Consider the following 20,473-nt stretch of genomic DNA (forward strand, 5'->3'; position numbering starts at 1 on the left):
GGGCAAGAGCCACAACCTACCTGTGTCTGCACATAGTCCCATGCATCTTGCAGGTTCCTCTCATCATCATTCAAAGGGTCATAATTTTGAATCAGCTTTCCAACTATGCGGGACAGCTCTTCTTTCAGCTGGCAAGGAAAAAAGGCAGCAGAGCAGTCAGTTCCTTGCAGCCTTTCCTGGGGAGTTTAGGGTGGATAACACCGCTCCCTATCACCTATGTTTGTCCAGCGGAAAAAGACCACGAGCTCATCACCAGTATGTCTGAGAAAATATTTTGCTTTCCTCTAGCTCCAGTGAATTAGAGCAAAGACAAAAATTGGAGATTAAAAGCACTATTAAAAAAAAACCAAAACAGGCAGTAGCTTCTAGTTATGCCTTTTCCAGAGGACCTGAAGGAAAGAGTAGCAGGTGCTCAGGCTATCACACTCATACAACACAAGCATTTTTTACCTGCAGCAAAGAGACAGGTAGAAATATATTCAAAACATTGAAAAAAATCAGCATTCGATTGCACATAAAGCAATGCTTAAAGGAAAAAAGCAACTAAGCAGAGACAAATCCCCCAGACTGACACCTTGAAATACCTTGCTCTGCAGTCTTGTCTATGCTTTTGAAAAGAGGCAATAAATATTATCAACTGAATGCAATCCAGACGATAAAAAAATCACACTAAGACAACCAGGGAGTGTTTCTTGCTAAGGAAACATTTTTTCCAGGCAGAAGTAAACTATACAAATCCACTATAAATATATATATACATATATACCCTAGCTTTCAACATAGCATGACCTGCTGCTCCAGAACTAGGAAGTTACCCAAGAGAAAATTCATTAATTCTAGGTCCCTGTTTCCTCCACCAGTTTCTTCTCAAGCGTATTAAGCAGATTGGTTCCTCAAAAGCTGAGGCTTGGAATAAATTCCTTTGCTTATTAAGTACAGCATTATGTTTGTTCCACCACTGACGGGAAGCACACAGAAAAGTACAGACATCAGACCAAGCAATCAGGCATCCCACTTAAGACCAGAAGAGAAAGGAAAATAAATTTCACTCAGAAGAAAGCAAAGTTGTGAAAATCTGGGCAAAGAAATGTTATAATGTATGGAGGACAACTGGAGATCTACCACAATAAAATGGGATGCTTGGTGGCCACCCAACAAAAAAACCCTACAGGATCCAGTAGTCCAGAGTCAGAAAACAGAAACAGCCTGAGTTTGCATCACGAAAATCCTCCCAGGAGAGACAGGCAAAGAGGAAAAATTTTGTACAAAGCACAAACTGTATCTCTTCAGAAATGCTCCATGCAGCTTCAGTCACTTGGAAAAGCTTCCTGCAAAAAGCATGGATAAGGTGATCTCTACAGCCTCAGTCTGGAAGGGAAGGGAACTCAGCAGCCAAAGTCTTGGTGTTCCCAGCGAGTCCTTGCCCAGGCACAGAGAAGGGCTCCAAATGTGGATAGCACCAAGGGAATAGAAATAGGGATGGTTATCCTGGTCAGACACAGGCTGAACAATTCCTGTCACTCTGCTCCTGGGCGCAGCTGGGTTATTTTGACATTCAGCTGATGGAAATTTTCCTTTTTCACAAGGCATGGATCCGCCTCTGCCCAGACTCCTCTAACTGCTGCTTCTGTATTAAGACAGTAAATCCTACAGCTACCTAAACTGCTCATCAACTCCCTTACCACAAACCTTATCAAATCAGCCCTTCATCCCCATTTCTTATTGAGTTATTTATAAAAGCCTTCAGTTTGAGCTGAGATGTGCCAGCTACCATCCAGAAGACTCCTTCACCTTATTGCACCTCCTTTTGAAGCTCTTCTCAGCCAGCCTGGACATGAGGACTGCTCATGTTTTTGCTAAGGACAGACACAGATCACAAGAGATTGGAGAAAATATTACACTGCTTGAGGGATGGGACAGATTTACATCAACCTGAGCACTAGGATGCTCCCCATCCCACCCTTTACCTTGCCTGTGCTGCTGCAGCAGATTTCAGACTGGGGGAAATGTATTTTTTTTTTTTTCTTCCCTTCTGCTGCAATGCTTATTGCGAATGACCATGGCAAACCCAGGGACACCCAGGAAGAGGATTTACTATCAGGGAGAAGCTTCCCTGTATCAGCAACCACTCTTCCTGGGAAAACTGCATCTCTGCTGCCTGGGATCAGCTCTGCCAGGCCAGACAGATGGGATGCACAATCTGTCTTCTCATCATGTCTGGCTCCTTCCCCTTTTAACTGCTTCCCATCCCCTTTTCCTGCCCTTCAAACCAAGGCAACCTGACCTGGTTCTCACTAAGGAGATTGTCCTTGGCTGCTGCCATAAGCCTTATCAGTTACTGAACCTCCCAGTTCCCTTCCTGCTGCTCCACATGCAGACGGAAGCAAGGAGAGCTGAGTTTGTTGCCATTCCCTGGGCCCATCTAGCCCCTTGGCTACAAAGCCTTTTGGAGCCTATCTGTCCCTTCTGCAAGAATCCCAGGTATTGCCTTTCTTCTCCATCCCAGGATCCCACCACAAGAATTCTCAGGGCCTGAATGGGATGTCCCCAAGCACAGCTGCAAAGGAAGCTGTATCCCTGTTCTTCCCCTGCTCTCGTGTGAGAGCAGGCAAGAAGTTTGCCAGACAGCTCTGCTTTCAAAAAGTGCTCACAAACCATGCTCACGGGTTTACCCAGCAGAGCAAAACCCAAAAGGGAAACACAGTATCTCCTACTGATCCCTCTTTGACACCTGGCAGAGGAAAAGCCAGAGAGCAACAAGCTAAAAAAAGCATACTGAGCATTCAGCATCCTCATCACCTTCACCCCACAGCCATGGCAGTCCCAGTACATGAATGGGGCTCCCAGTTTGCCTGCCAAGAAGCTGGAGGCCTGACAGGGCACTGCCAGGGAACCCATATCCAGAGGATGGGCTGTTGCAATATATTCCAGTAGCTCAGAAGTGATTCCCTACATGAGGGAAAGGGAATCCCTCCATATTCCATGTCTACTGGAGCTCTAGAAGTACACACCATGGAACTGCATTCCTGATGAAGTGCTCCACTTCAGAATATTAACCCACTTGGCTTTAAGCTCCAGTTGTAGAAAAGGAACTCTCAGAGTGTTTGCTCTTGGGGAAAGAGGTTTTACATCCAGATGCAGAAGGGCTGAAAGGTCAGAAGAAGATGACACAGCAAGAGAGGACGGTCAGAAAAGTAATCACTGAGGCTGGTAATCCCTTAAGGCACCAGTGATGGCAACACTGCTACAAATTTTACAAATTTCACTGCTGCAGCCTTTTCCAAATATCTTTTTCCTGTTCCCAGCATCCAGAAATAAAGCCTGAATAAGCCTTGAGAAAGCAGCACTACTGAGACTGGCAGATAGAGAAGCAGCCAAGTGTCCAGTTAAACTGGTGAGCTGTGGTAGAGGAAAGGAGACTCCAGTTATGCCTGCCCAGTTTGGGAGAAAGAATTTCCCAGTGTCTCCTGTTCCCCAAGGCAAAGGAAAATATGCACAGTAAGAAATACTTACCCTTTCTTTCTGGAAGTAGATGACCAGTCCAGCAGCAACCTGAGTTATGAGGATTACCATCAGGCAGGTGAAATACTAGAAACAAACCAGATGTCCACTATCAGCCTTTAGGAAGTTCTTAACATAACAGCACAAGTTCAGTAAGATTTCATCTACAGGAGAGGTCAAAACTCTGAGCCAACACTGTTCTTGCAGACAAGCTCTGCTAGCAAAAATGCTCTCCCCAGTGAAATGCTTAAGTACAAGTGCCTACAGCAGACCCTGCATTTTATCATTTTTCCCACCAGGCCAACAGGAAGACTTGAAGGGGCAGAGGGTTTACAAGCACCTCCTGAATGTGTAATCCCAGCTGGGATCCCCTCTCCCAGCTCCTGCTCCATTCCCAGTCCACTCCGACCTCAATCAGTTTGACCCTGCCTAGCCCAAGCCTCCATGGCAAGGAAAAAAAAAATATCAATTTTACAAACCTGATTATTTTTTAAATTATTTTTTGAAAGTCAATTGCCTTTTTTAAAAAAAAAAAAGCTATTTGTTTGAGGATCTAAATTTAAGATTCATTTAGATGAATTTAAATTAAGATTCATTAAGATGCTTTTAAGGAAAGTTTGCCATCTGAGGTTACTTTTCGACAGTGGCAGCCACTCCTACACTAGATGAGGAGATGTTCTCAGTGCCAGAACACACCATTTCTTATAAATACTTGGTTTCCTATAATCACATGCTCTGAGTAAGCAGGAGCTGAAGAAACAGGCTGATGTGTCACCTTATGCAGAAGATTTCCTACAGATGAACCCCTTGGAGAGGTCCTGACAGACAAGGACATTCCTGGTCAAATTTCTCCATTCTTGTGCTTTGCAGAGGAGCTGAGCTTTGTGGCACAGGAGGACACTGTCACTCCTCTTCCATCTCCCTGCCCTTGATACTTGTCCTTGCACTACTGAGAGCACAATGAAAACTGGGAAGTCAGGGTGGGAGGTCAAGACACAGGGTGATCTGGGACATTTCTCCTCATCCCACTATTTTCAGGAGGTATCAGTGACATCCTCTCTCATCCAGCAGTCATCAACTCATCCCAGAAACTGCTGCCAGAGCTCCTTGACTAAAAATTCAGTGTGCAAATTCTGATCCAAGCTGACCTCCTGCCATCCCCAGGAGAGCTGAGCCCCAATCCCACAGATATTTTGCAGGAGTGGTATTAAAGGGAGGATATAAACCATCAATTCTCTCACCAGACCCAAGAGGCAGCGGATTTCATTGACTGCTCCAAGACAGCCCAGGAAGCCCATCAGCATGGTGAGAGCCCCAACACCAATGAGGACATAGGCACCAGTCTTCAGAGAAGGAGACGACATCTCTATGGAGAGCAGAAGGCACAAAATTACAACCTGACAAGAGCTACATCTGCTGTCACTATTCAGAGAACTCCCTCAGTATCTATTTATAATAGGATGTTGTCTTCTACAAAGGGACTGGATGCTGAACATGGGGACAGAAGGATGCTTCTGGGTGTCTTCTGAGGAAGGGAGGCTTTCAAAGCCAACCTGCATACCTCTTAACTCAGAGCCTGGAAGACTCAAGGTCACACCAAACAAATGAACTTTGTTTGGAGAAAGCCTCCTGGGTTTGTAACTCCCTCTGAGATTAAGAGTATGTCCTCCTCCACCCCTGTCTGCTTCAGTTCCCTTTGCTATCTTCAGGAAAGCTTTTCTTTCAAGTCCTAAAGCCCCTTTTTGGTTTAGCTTTTCATTTTAATGCATTATTCCTTGTTCCAGCTGTTCTGGTTTTATTTGCCCACTTGCAGGGAACAGTGGGACACAGAAAATCTGGGCAGTGAAAGGTGACACAGGAGCTCGTGTTGAGCATGGACAAGGTTCCTTGACAAGTCAGGTGCCCTGTATGATCCCCTCCAAACAGATGCTTTTCCAGGACCAAAACAGAGATCATCTCCAAATTAGCTGCTTTACATATCCTCCTAGATAGCCTCTGCTATGGTGTCTGGAATGAATGCCCAGTGGTTTTTCTACTAAGTTTAGGTAGTTAACTTATTTCAGGCATGCTGGTGCTCTCAGTCCTCTCCCCTCAGCATTTAGTGTTTTAAGCAATAAAAAACCCCCAGCTTTTCCATTTGAGTTGCTCACAGAAGTGGTTCTTGCAGAACAGGGAGCAAGCAGCATGGTGGAAAAGCTGAAGAGCTACTCAGTCTAGAAATAGTAACCAGAAAACTCATTTCTCATTAAGAGACATCCTTAGACCTGCAGCTGCACAGTGTAGGGGAATTCTGGATGTCCAGTGATTAATAATAACATTCCTAGAGCTCAGCATTTAGCCTCCTGGACAGCAATCCAAGGAGACAAGTTTACTCTGAGCTCCTCCCCAAACAGCTGAGAGTCACTGAACACAGAGGAATACTCTGCCCCCTAAAAAAATACCTCCCCCCACTTCTCCTACCTGCTGCCAGTCACCAGCTACCAAACTTTTCCCCTAGAATTTAACCCCCAAAAGGCACCAGAGCTGTGTGCCACATATGATCCATCCTGCTCCCCATCCCCAAGTCTGCTCTGCCACCATCCAACTGCTCAAGTGCCCAGGCTGCAGCACCTCCTCTGTGCCAGAAGGCAGCTTCTTATTAAAAGAAAAATGTATTTCCTAACTCAAAAGGCCTATTCCCTAACTCAGAAGCCCACCAGAGGAGTGACCATGGCAGGGGGGCAGGAGCTGTGCTCTGCAGGATGCTTTGCCCTGCAGAGAGAGGTGACTCTGCTGCATCTGCTGTCACCCCCTGTTTTTCCCTGTGCTGGGCAGGCAGCCAAGCAAGTCCAAGAGGCTCCTTTGGCAGGGGCTGCAGTGCCCTGCTGGGCTCCCTCCCTGATGCCTGGGTCAGTAAGAAAGAGGGCAAGGCATGGGAAAGGAAATGAGGGGGCAGGGTGAAAAAGAGCTGAGGCTGGAAATCTCCAGGAAGGAAGCTAAAGCCTTAAATGCTCTGCTTGCAGAGATTCTGTGTAAAATGGGAAGAAGCAAAGCCAAACTCAGGGATTTTGTGCCTCCACAAGTGGCAGGAACACTCATCAGCCTGGGGGGGAACAGCTGCTGGCCCAGTGGTACCAAACATACAGGAGACCAGGAGGGATGCTGCAAATAGCCTGGACATGATAAACTCATTTCTGGCTGCCTGCATCATTACTTTTGCCTGAGTAAATTAAAAAAGTGCATTTCTGTCCATGCCTCTACTTTATTAACCAATGCCTTTTCTTGTGGTTCTTGCCCTTCTAACACTGCACCAGCAGAAAAAAATAGAGCACAAAAAAACAGAGCAAGAGGCAATATATCTGTGTGTATGGCATTAGTAGGGATGTTTTCTCAAGCCAGAATCTTCCAAAGCCAGGCCAGGGTGTTCAGTAGAACCTGAGAGGATAAAGCCCTTGCAGGATGCTGATAGCTGAATGCCATTATTGTTATTCTTGTTCCTTCCCTGGGGCTGCAAGCAGTGGGCAGGAACCCCTCCTGCACCACCAGGCACTGGTGCCAGGATCAGAAATTTTGGAAGTAGTGGCCATGGGTAACCAGAGCTGCCAGGCAGAAAAAGCTGTTTGAAGGCTCCTCTAGGAAAAAGCACAAAGGAGTTTGTGAACGATGGAACTGAGCCACTCATTTGGCTTTGGTTGTTTTGGTTGGTGCAGAAAGCAGAACCACTGGTAAGACTCAAAAGGATGCTCTTGGCTGACTCAAAGGGGAAGAAAGTTAGCACAAAACACCCAGGATGCCCAGGTAAAGTCTCAAAGTGTCCATAATTGAGTATGTTCTAGAAGCTAGAGGACTAAACACAGACCCACACCTTCCATCCTCCCTCAGATCTACATCCTCTGCTGCTCAGGAACAGTGGTGGTAGGATGTACATGAAGCACTGATAAAACCAGCTCCATCTTTGCCTTGGCATTTAAACTAGAAAGATTGACATAGATTACAGAAAGCTGTAGAAAAAAATTGAAATGGATTACAGAAAAAAAATTGAAATAGATTACAGAAGCTGTAGAAAAAAATTGATTACAGAAAAAAAAATTGAAGTAGATTACTGAATGCTGTAGCAGAGGGGACTGGCAGAGCAGAACTAGAATAAGGCACTGGAGGGGCCTTCAGACACAACGCTGATGAAACACAGAGAGTGAAAAAAGGATGGAATACTCATCCTTATAGTGAAGGTGAAGTATTTGGGTTGTTGGTGAGGAGGCTCTGACCCTGGGCTGCAATTCACAAGAGCAGCACAAGTGCTGAATCTCCAGGGTTGCTCCTGTTCCCCTGTCCCTGCTGGAGTCCCTGGGTGCTATACACCATGTTACTGCTCAGCTCACACTCCAGACATGAAGCACTGCCAGCCCCAGACTACACTGTGGTGAATCCAGAGTAAATCCAGAAGAAGAGGAAGAAGAAGAAAACATCATCTTACGTAGAACAGCAATGAAACTGCTTTTGTCAGCCAGGATCCAGATCCCAAAACCCAGGATCACAGCACCCAGGATCTGAAAGAGTAAGAACAGAACACACCCAGCCAGCTTATTAATATAAATAAATAAATATAAAAAAAGGAGGAAATCACCATTCTCCAGACTTGCAGAGGGAAAACAACCATTCTCCTGCCGTTCCCACCCATCTCCCCCATGGTTCTCCTCCCAAAATAAACAGGATTAGCATGACTCCAGGAAAAGGGCCTCAGCCAACTGCACAGGAGCCCCAGGTTCTGCTTGGCAGTCCTACACATGGTGCTGGATAGGAGGAAGGGATGTCCTGCTGCTAGAACCTTGTTACTAGAAGCAAAAGGTAAGGGCACCGCTGCTTTGAGGAACCGAGCAAGGACAAACATACCTCGTGTAGAATTTTAAAGATTTGTTTGGATAGAGAAATCCCTGACCCTATGGGGCCAGACTGGAAGGCAAAGGATTAGATATATCTGACAGCTGGAACCTTGCCAGGAAGGAAATATTTGGCTTTTCAGGCTCTGTTATAATGCTACGGCTTCAACCCACAGATGCAAAAAAGAAAAAAATAAAAGCCAGCAGGATTTACTCTGTGTGCAGGTTCCCTTGAGTGAGCTGCTTTGCCCCTTCCAAAGCCAACCTTCAACATTTAGGCAGTATTTTATGCCAGAATAACCCAGCCCCACTCATCTTCCTAAACACAAAGCATCAGGCACAGAGAGTCAAGCATTAGGAAACATCATCCCCACACTCCAACACACAGAGTTTTATGTAGGGCAAGGACCACTGGAGCAAGAGGACACAGCTGGATCCAGACATGGAGCTGAGAAGGCAAGAGACAGTTTTCCCATCTCTTTTTTGAAAGAGTGGGGGAAAAGGGAGGCTCTGGTTTAGCTTCCAGGTATCACCATGGTTTATGCTACACTGAGAGGTGCTTGCACATGAATGACCCCAGCTTCCAAACCAGGCTGAGAGCACCATTATACCCATAATAAAGGGACTATGAGAAGCCTGAGAGGCTGTGGGTTTGATAAGAAGCTGAAACTTGTGCTGGCCAGCCAAGTGGCTGCCAAAAAAATCTAAAACAGACTTTGAAGAACCAAGGGAAGGACAAGGACTGCAAGCCAAATGGACTGCAAGCCAAATGGACTGCAAGCCAAATGGACTGCAAGCCAAATGGACTGCAAGCCAAATGGACTGCAAGCCAAATGGACTGCAAGCAGTAGTTCTTAACACCAGCAGGATTTCAAGATAGAATGAATGAAATTAAATACTAAATAAACCAACAGGACTGAAGAAATTCTGTGGTTCATTAGGGAACGTTCTGCTATTGGCATGGGAAATGCCAAACCATGACCTGATGCAAGCTGGCAGACAGGGTTGTATGGACAGGCAATTTATTTGCTCCACATTTTGCAACTTTACACTGGGCTTCAGCTCCTCACACAGAGCTGCTCTGGGCAAAGATAAAGCAATAGCCTGAGAGAAGCTGCTCTGCAAGCTTTGCTGGCTTGGCAAAGTCACCAAGGATGCTCCCATCTCTGGAAATGGACGAAGAGAACTGACTCAGCTACAGAAAGCATCTAGATGAGGTATTCCAGGAAAAAAAAGATGGCAGGAATATGAAATCCCCTTTGCCTTACATCCCAACGTGCTCAGCTGCAAGACTCAATCTTCTGAGTAAATTAAAAAAAGCCCCTTCAACATCCAACAGCTGTGGTGCCTGAAAAATTCCGCTCCCAGTTGGTATTGCCAAGAGCTGCTGATTTTAGGCAGCCTCACATGAAACTACAGTCATAATAAAATATTTATCTTAACAAAGATATAAATGGGGCTGTATGTGACAACTCTCTTGGCTCACTGACCCTGAGATGTCACCTAAGTTTTGCTGGGGCTGAGAAAACACAGAACGGCTGCTGAGCTGAGTTCCTGGGAAGTTTTCTTGTTCTGAGGCACCCAGAGCATTATCCAGGGCCTGTTTTCACTGCTCTCTGCTCTAATCCACAGTTTGTGTGTTTGCCAGGAGCTGGTGTGGAAAAGACAAAAAGAAGAAGGCGAGGAGAAAAATAAAAGCCCAGGGAGAAAACTCTGCCCTGTTCACAGCAGGCACGTTTATCTCTGCTCAGCATCTCCTGGAGTTTGCAGATCAGAGCAAAGCTGTTTCTGCCTCTGCCTCAGCCTCAGACCTTCCACAAAAAATAAAAATAAAAATTAAAAAATAATAATTATTAAAAAATTAGACTGCCTTCCATGGAGTTTAATTCCTCTGCTTCACTGCCCTAAGCTGAAGTAGGGGACAGATGTCTTCCCTCCACGAAACCCAAGGATTTCATCCTAGATTTCAGCAAGGACAGAATCAAGCCAGAAGGATGCAGCTTCCTCAGGGAAGTTTCCCACAGTTTTCCTCCCAGTGAGAAGGAATTAAGCTGCTCTGAAGCTGTCTCACCTTTTTGGAAGGAGGTCCCTGCCTGTCCTCCCCTAGCACTTCCCTTCCTTCACATAACCTAGAGCCAGCAGAAAGGTTCTGGAACTCCAGGGTTTGTTTTAGGTGGTTGTCTTCTGCTCCTTTTATGAGTTAGAAGACAGACCAACAGTTATATATTCTAAATAAATAGTTTTCAAGGACTGTTGAACTCGTGTGGCAGAACTTTTTTAGCTTTAAGAAGAAACTTCTGCTACCCAGGAAGGTAGAGATAGGTTAAGTTTTTATGAGAGAAACTAAGATTATAAGTGAAACTAAGCTTATCCTTCAGTTTTCGTACCACTTGTAGCAAGCAGTACAAATAATTTCATTTCCTTTAGTCAAAGCAGGTCAAACCAACCCCCTTTCCTGAAGTAATGGTTCAAATGCCACAAAGTCCCTGAACGACTTCAACTACAGCAAGACCTATCAGGCCTCAAGCTGGTAGAGAAGTGCTATTTCTGCCTAACTTCTGAAAGAGTCACTAAGAATATCTCCAAAGGTGTCATTCTTCAGCTCCAAGCAAGGCTGGAGAAAAAAATTTCAAATGTTGGAGAAAAAAAAAAAATTGAAAATTTCAGATATTTCAAATATTTAAAAAATGTTCAAATATTTCAAATATTGGCGAACAAAAAAAAGTTGAAAATTTGGAGAACATTTTTTGGAGAAAATTTTGGTCTGCACAGGGTGCAATTCCAAGTGTCTCAAGCTCCAAGTCCAGAGAAGCCAGAGCTCCATCACCAGCACCAATGTTCCCATTTGTGCAAGCACCCTCCCCAGCAAAACTCAGCAGCCCCAGGAAGCCAGGCTGAGGTATGCAAAACCTCACATCCTGGCAGGGAGCTCACCACAGCAACTCAACAGTTTCTCTGCTAGATTCATATAGATCTGCCACATTCTGTAAGGTCAAGAATCCCCCCTCCCATTCAGAACTTGAACCAGAAAAAGCTTCTGGTGTCAACTCCTTTCTATGAGAACCAGAGAGAAGGGGAAACCCCAACATCTGGCATGTGCCTGACAGTGGTCAAGACAGAAACAAACTAAATTTTTCCTTCAGAGAAATATCAAGCTCCCCACCAAAACTCAGAGGCTCCAGGGACAGAGCAGTCCCAGAGGATGACAGTGCCTGTGCCAAAGACAAGACAAGAGGGCACAAGAGGTCTCAAGGTGTGCCAGGGGAGGTTTAGGTTGGACATTAGAAAGAATTTCTTTAGGGAGAGGGTGATCAGACATTGGAATGGGCTGCCCAGGGAAGGGGTGGATTCTCCATCCCTGGAGATATTTCAAAAGAGCCTGGATGTGGCACTCAGTGCCATGGGCTGGAAACTGCAGCGCGAGTGGATCAAGGGTTGGACTTGATGATCTCAGAGGTCCCTTCCAACCCAAATGATTCTATGATTCTGTGATTCTATGAAAAGCTCCTGAAAGCAGCTACTCCCTTCCCTCAGCACAGACCCCCTGACATCCCACCTTAAAACCCTTCCTCTCCAGGGTACCAGAACAGCTTTCCCCAGGAGGGATGCTACAGCATGAGTTGGTTTGGAGCTGGGTGTGCACAGATGCTTCCCACCACTTGTAATCCAGACAGGAGAGCCCAAGCCTCCCCAAGTCTCCCAGAGGGATCCAGTCTTGCAAAAATACAGGAAAAGTAGTTTTCAGAGCAGACATGGATCAACCTGACAAGGCAGTTCTGCCCCCAACCATGCGTGGCTCAGCAGAGAGGTAAGGGGAGGGCAATGTTGAATAGAGATGCCACAATACCCTGCAGGTGCCCAAGATACTTACAAGGAAGAGGAGATTGAAGAGGAAGAGGAAGTATTTGGTGACTTTTAGGCAGCCAGACCCCATCTTCTTTCACTTAGGGGGATCTAAGGGGAAAGCAGACAAACGGCTTCATATTAGTGACAAATCCACCAGACAGTTCTTGAGCAACATCCTCACCCTGTGCAGAGCTCTGGAGCATCTGATGGGGCTCTGAGTAGAAGCACAGAAATAGATGTATATTTTTATGTATATGATGTATATGTATGTATATGATGTACAATACAAACAGCCACTGCTTCCAAGATCCCCTGGAGAGTGACAGAGGACTATCAGCAGTTGTGGAAGGGATTTAATCACAAGCACACTGCTAATTCAATCACTGTTTATACGGAATTTGCATTAATACCATCAATCCAAACACCAACTCCAGCTCCCAGGATCCCTTCCTCGTTTGGAGGCAGCCCACAAGCCCATCTCCCTCTCCCAGAAAAACTCATCTCTGAGTGAGCCCTGAGCACCTGAGGGATCACTGAAGAGCAAAACCCAAAAGGGTGAGTTTAAAAGGCAGCATTAAATCAAATTTCCTGGGTGCAACTCTGCCCACTGATGCTCCGACAACACGAGGACCACCAGCAAGTCTGTTCCACAGCTACACACAACCAACTCTGCTCTGAGATCAAGACAGGCAAGATTTCAACCAGTTCCAGTTTCCAACAGCTTCACAGGTCCAAGGAAGTGGGGGAGCATTAAGAAGACAAGATTTGGTTTTACCCTGTTGGTGCCACACAAACTACACACATCCACGGGGCATCCAGCAGGCAAGACGTAGAGAGTAAAAGCCAAACTCCAAATATTTTGCTGTATCTAAAGTTAACTCTGAAAGTTAAGCAGCTGAAGCCTTAGCAGGAGAAGAAAAACCACCAAAAATTAGATAGTTTATCAATAAAAGATACTCATCAGATCTTTGTGCTACAGAAGGCAGGAAGTGAACAGTTACTGTAAGCTACTCCGTTTCTCACTTCTCTGACAGCAAAAAGCTCAGAAAGTATAAAAAAAGTGTCTCACAGAGCATCCCAGGGCTGGAGTAAACCTCCTGCAGCAGAGCATCATGAAGATGCAGAGGGGAATGTCTCAGTTCAGCTTTTCCTCTCCCATGCTCAGTCATGTTCAACAACAGAGTACTTAAGTTTCCTAAAATTTGCTCTTCCAAGCTCCTTGCTCAAACCAGACCCTGCTGCTTTAAGCCTGAGAAGATGACAACTAAGATGTAGTAGCTCACTACTACTTCCCAGAACACAATTCTGGCCCCACCAGAGAGCAAGGTCAGGCAGGTTCCCTGCTCCCTGTGCCCAGGGTCACCAGAGCCCAGGACGTTTTGTTTCAATCAAAGGCTTTCCTTTAATCCTATTAAATATTTAGGTTAACCCTGGAGCTAAACTGGTATGTGGGCCTTGTTCAAACTGGAGAGTCTTCCCACCAAGCAGTAGCCACCTTTTAACTACCCAGAAGATGCCAGAAGCCTGAACTTTTGGGTCTGAAGACAACAAAAATGTTCTAGAAGAGATGCTACAGCTGGAGGCAATTCAGCACACAGCAAGATGCTGGGGAGATGGGACAGCATCACACAAATACCATCTCAGCCAGCTGGTATTTTTAAACTAATATTAATTTGTAAAATAATATTTATTTGTAAAATAAATCCCATAAAAAACCCGCAGCTGTACAGCATTGCACCTGCTAGGAGCCAGGAGCACAGCCAGCCAGCTTAGCACCATCTCAGCAACTTTTTATTCAGACTCCTCAGGTCAGAGTGCACAAAGGCAGCAGAAGCCAAAAGTTAGTGCTTTGAATTAGCTGGGGAAAGCTCCTGTGATAGTTTCTGGTCCATACTTACAAGGGGTACCAAATCACAGCACTCCCACTCCAGCTTCCCCTGCTGCAGCCACCAGCTCCCTGCTGCTGGGGATGCACAGATGCACTTTACAGCACCTGCACCCTCCCAACCTGTGAAAAAGTGAGTGAAGGCTCTTTATTGAGCTGATTTTAATCCTGGATTAGCAGCAGCAAGTTTACCCAACAAACCTGGTAGCTCCACTACCACAAATCCTGTGTCAGCTTGCTGTCATACAACAGCTGCCACCCAAGGGCTTCCATGCCCTGTAATGATATCTCAGAAAAAAACCCAACAAAAACAGGGAACTATTTGAGCAGGGACATCACAAATTGTACCTTCACTTCCTTCAAATTGTGTCCTCCTTTCCTCTGCAGGAGGATGGGACCTCTGGGGGCTGTGAGTGCAGGCAGGACCAACACTTCAGACTGTGCTTGGAGAGGATAAATAAATAAGACACAAGTTTTCCCATCCAGCTAGCTTAATTCTTGGCTTCACCACAAACATCTCCAATTAATAACATCCCAAACTAAACCCTGGCAACCTCAGCAGAACGCTGAGGCAGCCAGGTCCCTGGGCAATAATAAGTTGTGGGGTATAGAAGTGTTCCTCTGCTTTTCCACCTCCCCAGGAACTCAACCAGCTCAGCTCCTGCACAAGGCACTGGATTTCTTGCCTTATAATGCCTGGTTTCAGGTGTAATTTATTTTCAAGCTGGAAGGACAATACCCAGGACTTGATTTGCTTGCTGGCCCCATGTAGATGTGTGCTGTGTTCCCAGCTCTGCCCACACCGCTTTGATTAGGCAGGAAAAAAAGATTTGCACAGCTGTTAGGAGCTTCACAATAGTTCCCTAAGGCAGTCAAACAAGTTGAGGAGAGCTGGTGTGGAAGAAGACATGCCTGAGGTGACAAGAGTCAAAGATTGCTTTCAGGGTTCCTCTGCTCCCAGCTATTTGTTAGACATACCAGCATCAGTGTTTAATTTAAAAAAAACCAAAAAAACAACTGTGCATGGGCTCCCCTACTCCCAGCTATTTTTTAGACATACCAGCATCAAGGTTTATTTAAAAAAAAAAACAAAAAAAAACCCCAACTGTGCATCGGCTCCTCTATTGCCAACTATTTGTTAAACATACTATCATCAGCGTTTATTAAAAAGAAAGAAAACCAAATGTGCATGGGCTCTTCTACTCACAGCTATTTTTTAGACATACCAGCATCAGTGTTTATTTAAAAAAAAAAAAAACAAAAAAACCCCAAACCAATTGTGCATGGGCTTCTCTACTCCCAGCTATTTGTTAGACATACCATCATCAAGGTTTATTTAAAAAACAAAACAACAAAAAAACAACTGTGCATGGGTTCTTCTACTCCCAGCTATTTGTTAGACACACCAGCATCAAGGTTTATTAAAAAAAAACCAAAACATAAACCCCAATGTGCATGGGCTCCTCTACTCCCAGCTATTTGTTGGACATACCAGCATCAAGGTTTATTTAAAAAAAAACCAAAAAAACAACTGTGCATGGGTTATTCTACTCGCAGCTATTTGTTGGACATACCATCATCTATATTTATCAAAAGAAAACCACAAAAAACCAACTGTGCATGACAGCATCATGCACCATGCTCCTCTGGCCACAGGGAGATGCACATCTTTTATAGCTCCTAGCCAGAAAACAATTCAAAACACAATTTTCAAGCAAAAGAGAACCAGTTTTTAGTATTTTGCACTAGGATTCTAACATACTTTAGGGCTTCACATGCTGAAACATTCAAGCTTTTCAGTTCTTCAAAAATTGGTCAGCACCAACCAGTGCTGACAGTGGCCATTGAGCTGACCACTTGAAGTTGGTCACCTTGAGGCTCAACATCCTGCAGCAACACCTCCAGAGGTTGAATACATGAAGTTTTTCAACTTTTAAACTGCACTGATTGTCTTTTGTTCTTTTCCTCAGCCACACTCAGCCTTTTCAGCAAACCTGACAACATACCTCCAGATTTTCCCCAAATTATCCAGCTTGATGCCAGCTCTGCAGAGGCTTTCATGAGACCCCACTGTCAGCTTGCAGAGTGGCATTTTTCCCATTTTCCGTCCTGTAGAGGCATGCAGGAATATTTAGGGCCAGCTGCCAGTTTGCTGTTTTGAGAAAAACTTGGTTGCCAGCACAGCCTTGCTAGAAAAACTTGGTTGCCAGCACAGCCTGCTCAGTTCCTGTGTAGTTCATCCCATGTTTTCCTTAGCATCAGCCCCAGGAATTGCAGGGAGAACCAAGACCAGGAAAGCACCAACTGATCCAGGACCCTGGGGTTCCCTGTGGGGAAGGGACAAGTTGACCCAGGCTAAACCAGCATCAAAGGCAAACAAATCCTGGGCTGCATCAAAAGCAGAGGACAGAAAATCAATTTCCCCCCTCTCCTCTGCTCCGGTGAGACCCCACAGAAAGGACCTGGAGCTCTTGGAGCAAGTCCAGAGAAGGACCATGGAGATTAGAGGGCTGAGCAGCTCCCTGGGAAGCCAGGCTGAGGGATTGGGGTTGTTCAGCCTGGAGAAGAGGAGGCTCCCAGGGGAGCTCAGAGCAACCTTCCAATATCTGAAGGGGCTCCAAGAAAGCTGGGGGAGGGCTTTGGACACGGGGGGGTAGGGAGAGGACAAGGGAAATGGTTTCCAAGTGGGAGAGGGGAGATGGAGATGAGGAAGAAATTCTTTGGGGTGAGGGTGGTGGAGTCCCCATCCCTGGAGGCATTGAAAAGGCATTTGGAGCTGGTCCTTAAGGACATGGGTTAGGAGTTGGCTGTGGTGTTGGTGCAAGGTTGGGCTGGATGAGCTTGGAGGTCTCTTCCAAGCTAAAGATTCTGTGCTGAGCCCCTGTGCCAGGTTTCCCAGGGAAGCTGTGGCTGCCCCATCCCTGGCAGTGTCTCAGGTCAGGTTGGATGGGGCTTGGAGCAACCTGGGCTGGTGGGAGGTGTCCCTGCCCATGCAGGGGTTGGCACTGGGGGAGCTTTAAGGGCCCTTCCAACCCAACCCATTCCATGATTCTATGATGTTGTGACACGGGTCAAGGGCCAGAGGAGCCAAGTTAATTTTTAATTGCAATTCTGCTCTCTCAAATGAGATCCTTCACTGCCTCCACTGAGCAAGCCCTGAATGTTTGGAGCTCACTGAAGGTTCTGGCACTTGTTTGGGCTTGGGGCTGTAGATGCCTGAGCTGTGCAGCTCTGTGGGGCAGAGCTGAGCCCTCCCCTGCAGCTCTGCCCCTACCCTGGCACTGCAACGTTTTTCCTGATGAGCTCTGGAAGCCAAAGCACCTCAGCTGCCAAGTTACTGCACAGCACAAATCAGGGCTCATTTACCAACCTGCTGAAAGAGAGGGAGCAAAGCAGGAACAACCTTAACACCCAGCAGGGCTGATAAGCTGCAGAAATCCCCCTCTCCGTGCATTCACAGGCAAGTACAAAGTTCCCACAAAGCCTCAAGAAGAGCACACATGGTCCTGAGAGAAACAAGCTCTGAAGGTCAGTCCCTATGTTCCAAGTCAAGCAGAAGATGGTTCATACAGGAATGCATCCACATAGCCTGGAAGATGCTCCTCCCTCTCCCCAAGATCCTCTTCCTTAAGGGAAGAAAATGCTTGGATGCAAAGATGCTGCAGGTCTGGTTCCTCCCCACTACCAACCCTCAGGCTCTAAGCCCAGGGAACATAGAAGAGGCAGAACCTTTAACCAGGAGAGGATGAGGTCAAACCAGCATCGGAATTGTTTTTCCAGCTGTTAGTCCCCTTACACCTGGCTGGGCACAACAGAGATGAGGCAGCCTCCTCCTCCTCCTCCTCCTGCCTGGTGAAGGGGAAAATTCCAATTTTTATGCAGAGATGCAGGTGAAGGTTCTGGAGAATACCACAAGGATCCTGATCCTTCATTTCTTGCATCTGCTGTGGCAGGTGGGATGTTTGGATCCCAATTCCATGGGGCTGCTGAAACAACCTCCATAGCAGCCTCCTGAGCACTGCAAATGCCTCCTCACACATCAGGCAAGCAACACCCAAACCTTATACATCCCAAAAGGTTATTTCCCCTCAGGATACTCTTACCAGATCATCCAAGCATCCCTAGAAGAGGAGCTCCCAGTGATGCACTGGGATGCAGAACTGGCTCCCTCTAAGGAAAGCACCTGGCAGAGGGGATCAGCAATCCATAAAAACATTTATCTGCCATGAGGCTAAGGCCATTTTCAAGGTTACTGCAGTTGCTTTTTACAGAAAAAGCTAGAAACCAGAACCAGATCAGCCATGTACCAGGCTAGAGATGCCCAGAAGGCAGCTCAGGATCAGAAGTTGCTCTCTAAATGGTCATTTTCTCTTCCAGCTCCAAGCCACACACAGGGGAGGGTGAGGAAGGGGCAGCCCAGAAAGCTTTACCAGCTTTTCCTTTACCAGCAGGAAAGGAAAGAGCCCATTTTTTGCAGGATTTTGAGCCCTTGCAGTCTTGGAAATGGTTCTGCCTCCGTGCACATGAAGAACAAGCACAATCAGATGGTCTCTTGGTGATCAGTGATGAGACAGGACAGTTTCACACAACAGCCCCAGTTAATGAACAATGAGAGAGTTAACAAAGTCTCCTGTTAACCAGCTACACCATTGCCTGAAAGTTAAAGACACACTAACAGAGGAAAAACATCCAGAGGAGTTCATCTTGATGTTAATATTCAAAGGCTTTGGACCTTTAACACACCTGGGAACTACATCTTGTCTCGAGCAAGAAAAGAGGCAGTGAAAGACCCAAATTTTAATTCACTGAACTTTTTTTTAAGCTCCACTGCAATCCTACTGCCAGCTGCATCAGTGACCTTGAAAACCCAAACAAGACCCTGCTTGTTGTGGAGATCTCCCAAGCTGCAGCTCCTCTAAAGTTACACTGGAGGTATCTGAGGGAAAAGCTGGATCCTAAAAATTAAGGCTGCTAATTAGCATTACACACAGGCCACCCTTGTGGATGCAGAGATCATTTGTTTTTTTTATTTATGGCACTGATTCAGCAATACTGTTTCTTTCTGAAGGCAAGTGGCAGGGCAAGGTGGTAAACTGTATTTCTGCAGAACACAAACCTTGGAGACAGAAGGGAAAAACAGAAAGTATGCAGAACAGACTCTCTTACTCCATCTCCTCTAGAGATAGCTGCTTATCTCCAGTAGAGCTGTTGCCTTCAGGCTCCAGGAGATGCTTTGAGGGCTACAGACAGAGACAGCAGCACAGCTGCATCAAACTGCAGCAGGATACTGAATATCAGCAAACTTTGATCTCCTCACTCAGGAGCACAGGCAGTGGTACCCTAACAGCAGCATCTGAAAGATTTTGGCAAGACCCTGGGAATATGCTGTCCTTGGAGCAAGAGGAGCATCCTTCAGCAAGGACACAGCTGGTTGCCAGAATTGCAGGAATAACCTTGGGAAGAGGAGACTTCTCCTGAGCAAACCCATCAACTCACACTGCAAAGGCAGCTCCTGGTGCACTTGGTAAATCAGGAAGCTTTTCCATTTAATTTCTATAGTTGGCATTCTGCTGCCTGAATAATCTGAGGAGTGAGAGCATCATCCAGTGAGACCCCAGCTCAGAAAGCACTCCCAGGGCTGCCTGGGATGGCAGAAACTTTTCAGCATCTTTCACCACAGCAAGCACATGGTGTGTATTTTGACAAAAAAAAAATAGGAAATGCGTATTTCAGAAACGCACTTCTGATGCTGACGGGGAAGAGATGAGATTTTTATAAACCACTGGCACACCATTAAAAAGAAACCAACTCCCAATTCAGCATCAAAGAGCAGCATAGGTTTTACAAGTGCCCATTATCACCTCCCTGTATTTTTTTGCAAAGGGGGGCAATCAGATTTTAGGAACATCTGGACTTCACATATTAGTTTGAGAGCCAAGAGATACCAGAGATACAAGTCTGCCAAAAAACAAACAAACAAAAAACCAAACAAAAAACCCCAAAACAAACAAACAAAAAAACCAAACAAAAAAAACAAGCAACCCAAAAAAATCAAAATCCCAGCAGTCACTTGGTTCTCTCCCCCAATAGCTTACCAGAAGTAGCAGATAGAAGAAAAAAAGCCAGAAGTACAATTAAAGGGATCTTTTTTTTTTTCTCTTTTTGATTACCACAGACTAGAAAGTTATTTGTGCAACAAACGCTGCAGGTGGGGTCCACAAAGAGGTCTCTGCACTGCCTAAAACCAGAACAAAGCTCAGTTTTCACAAAACTGGTTGGGCAGCTCTGTCACTTGACTACATCAGCTTTTTAATGGCTTAAAAAAAAATAAAAAATAAAAACCAACCCAAAAAACAGAAGGTCAGCTTTGTTTTCTGCACTTGGA

The 20,473-nt window shown here is 45.8% G+C and overlaps 1 protein-coding gene and 1 long non-coding RNA gene across 4 annotated transcripts in view; one reads left to right on the forward strand and one right to left on the reverse strand.

Moving 5' to 3' along the window:
- LOC139796635 (uncharacterized) overlaps positions 1-20,473 on the forward strand; it is a 521,507-nt gene that overhangs the window by 159,715 nt on the left and 341,319 nt on the right. The gene's annotated exons all lie outside the window — the stretch shown is intronic.
- The window catches only part of CD82 (CD82 molecule), a 37,985-nt gene that overhangs the window by 5,589 nt on the left and 11,923 nt on the right, over positions 1-20,473 (reverse strand). The window contains exons 1-6 of one of the 2 annotated variants that reach the window (XM_071744952.1): positions 14,102-14,213; positions 12,229-12,311; positions 7,955-8,027; positions 4,743-4,867; positions 3,514-3,588; positions 21-128 (exon numbers count right to left, since the gene is read on the reverse strand). In XM_071744952.1, coding sequence (XP_071601053.1) covers positions 21-128; positions 3,514-3,588; positions 4,743-4,867; positions 7,955-8,027; positions 12,229-12,291 — 444 coding nt within the window. In that variant the 5' untranslated portion in view covers positions 12,292-12,311; positions 14,102-14,213. Of the gene's footprint in view, positions 1-20; positions 129-3,513; positions 3,589-4,742; positions 4,868-7,954; positions 8,028-12,228; positions 12,312-14,101; positions 14,214-20,473 lie in introns of those variants that run through there. The other variant, XM_071744953.1, reaches the window with a different exon arrangement.

Source organism: Heliangelus exortis, chromosome 5 (genome assembly GCF_036169615.1).
Source record: "Heliangelus exortis chromosome 5, bHelExo1.hap1, whole genome shotgun sequence".
Lineage (NCBI taxonomy): Eukaryota > Metazoa > Chordata > Aves > Apodiformes > Trochilidae > Heliangelus > Heliangelus exortis.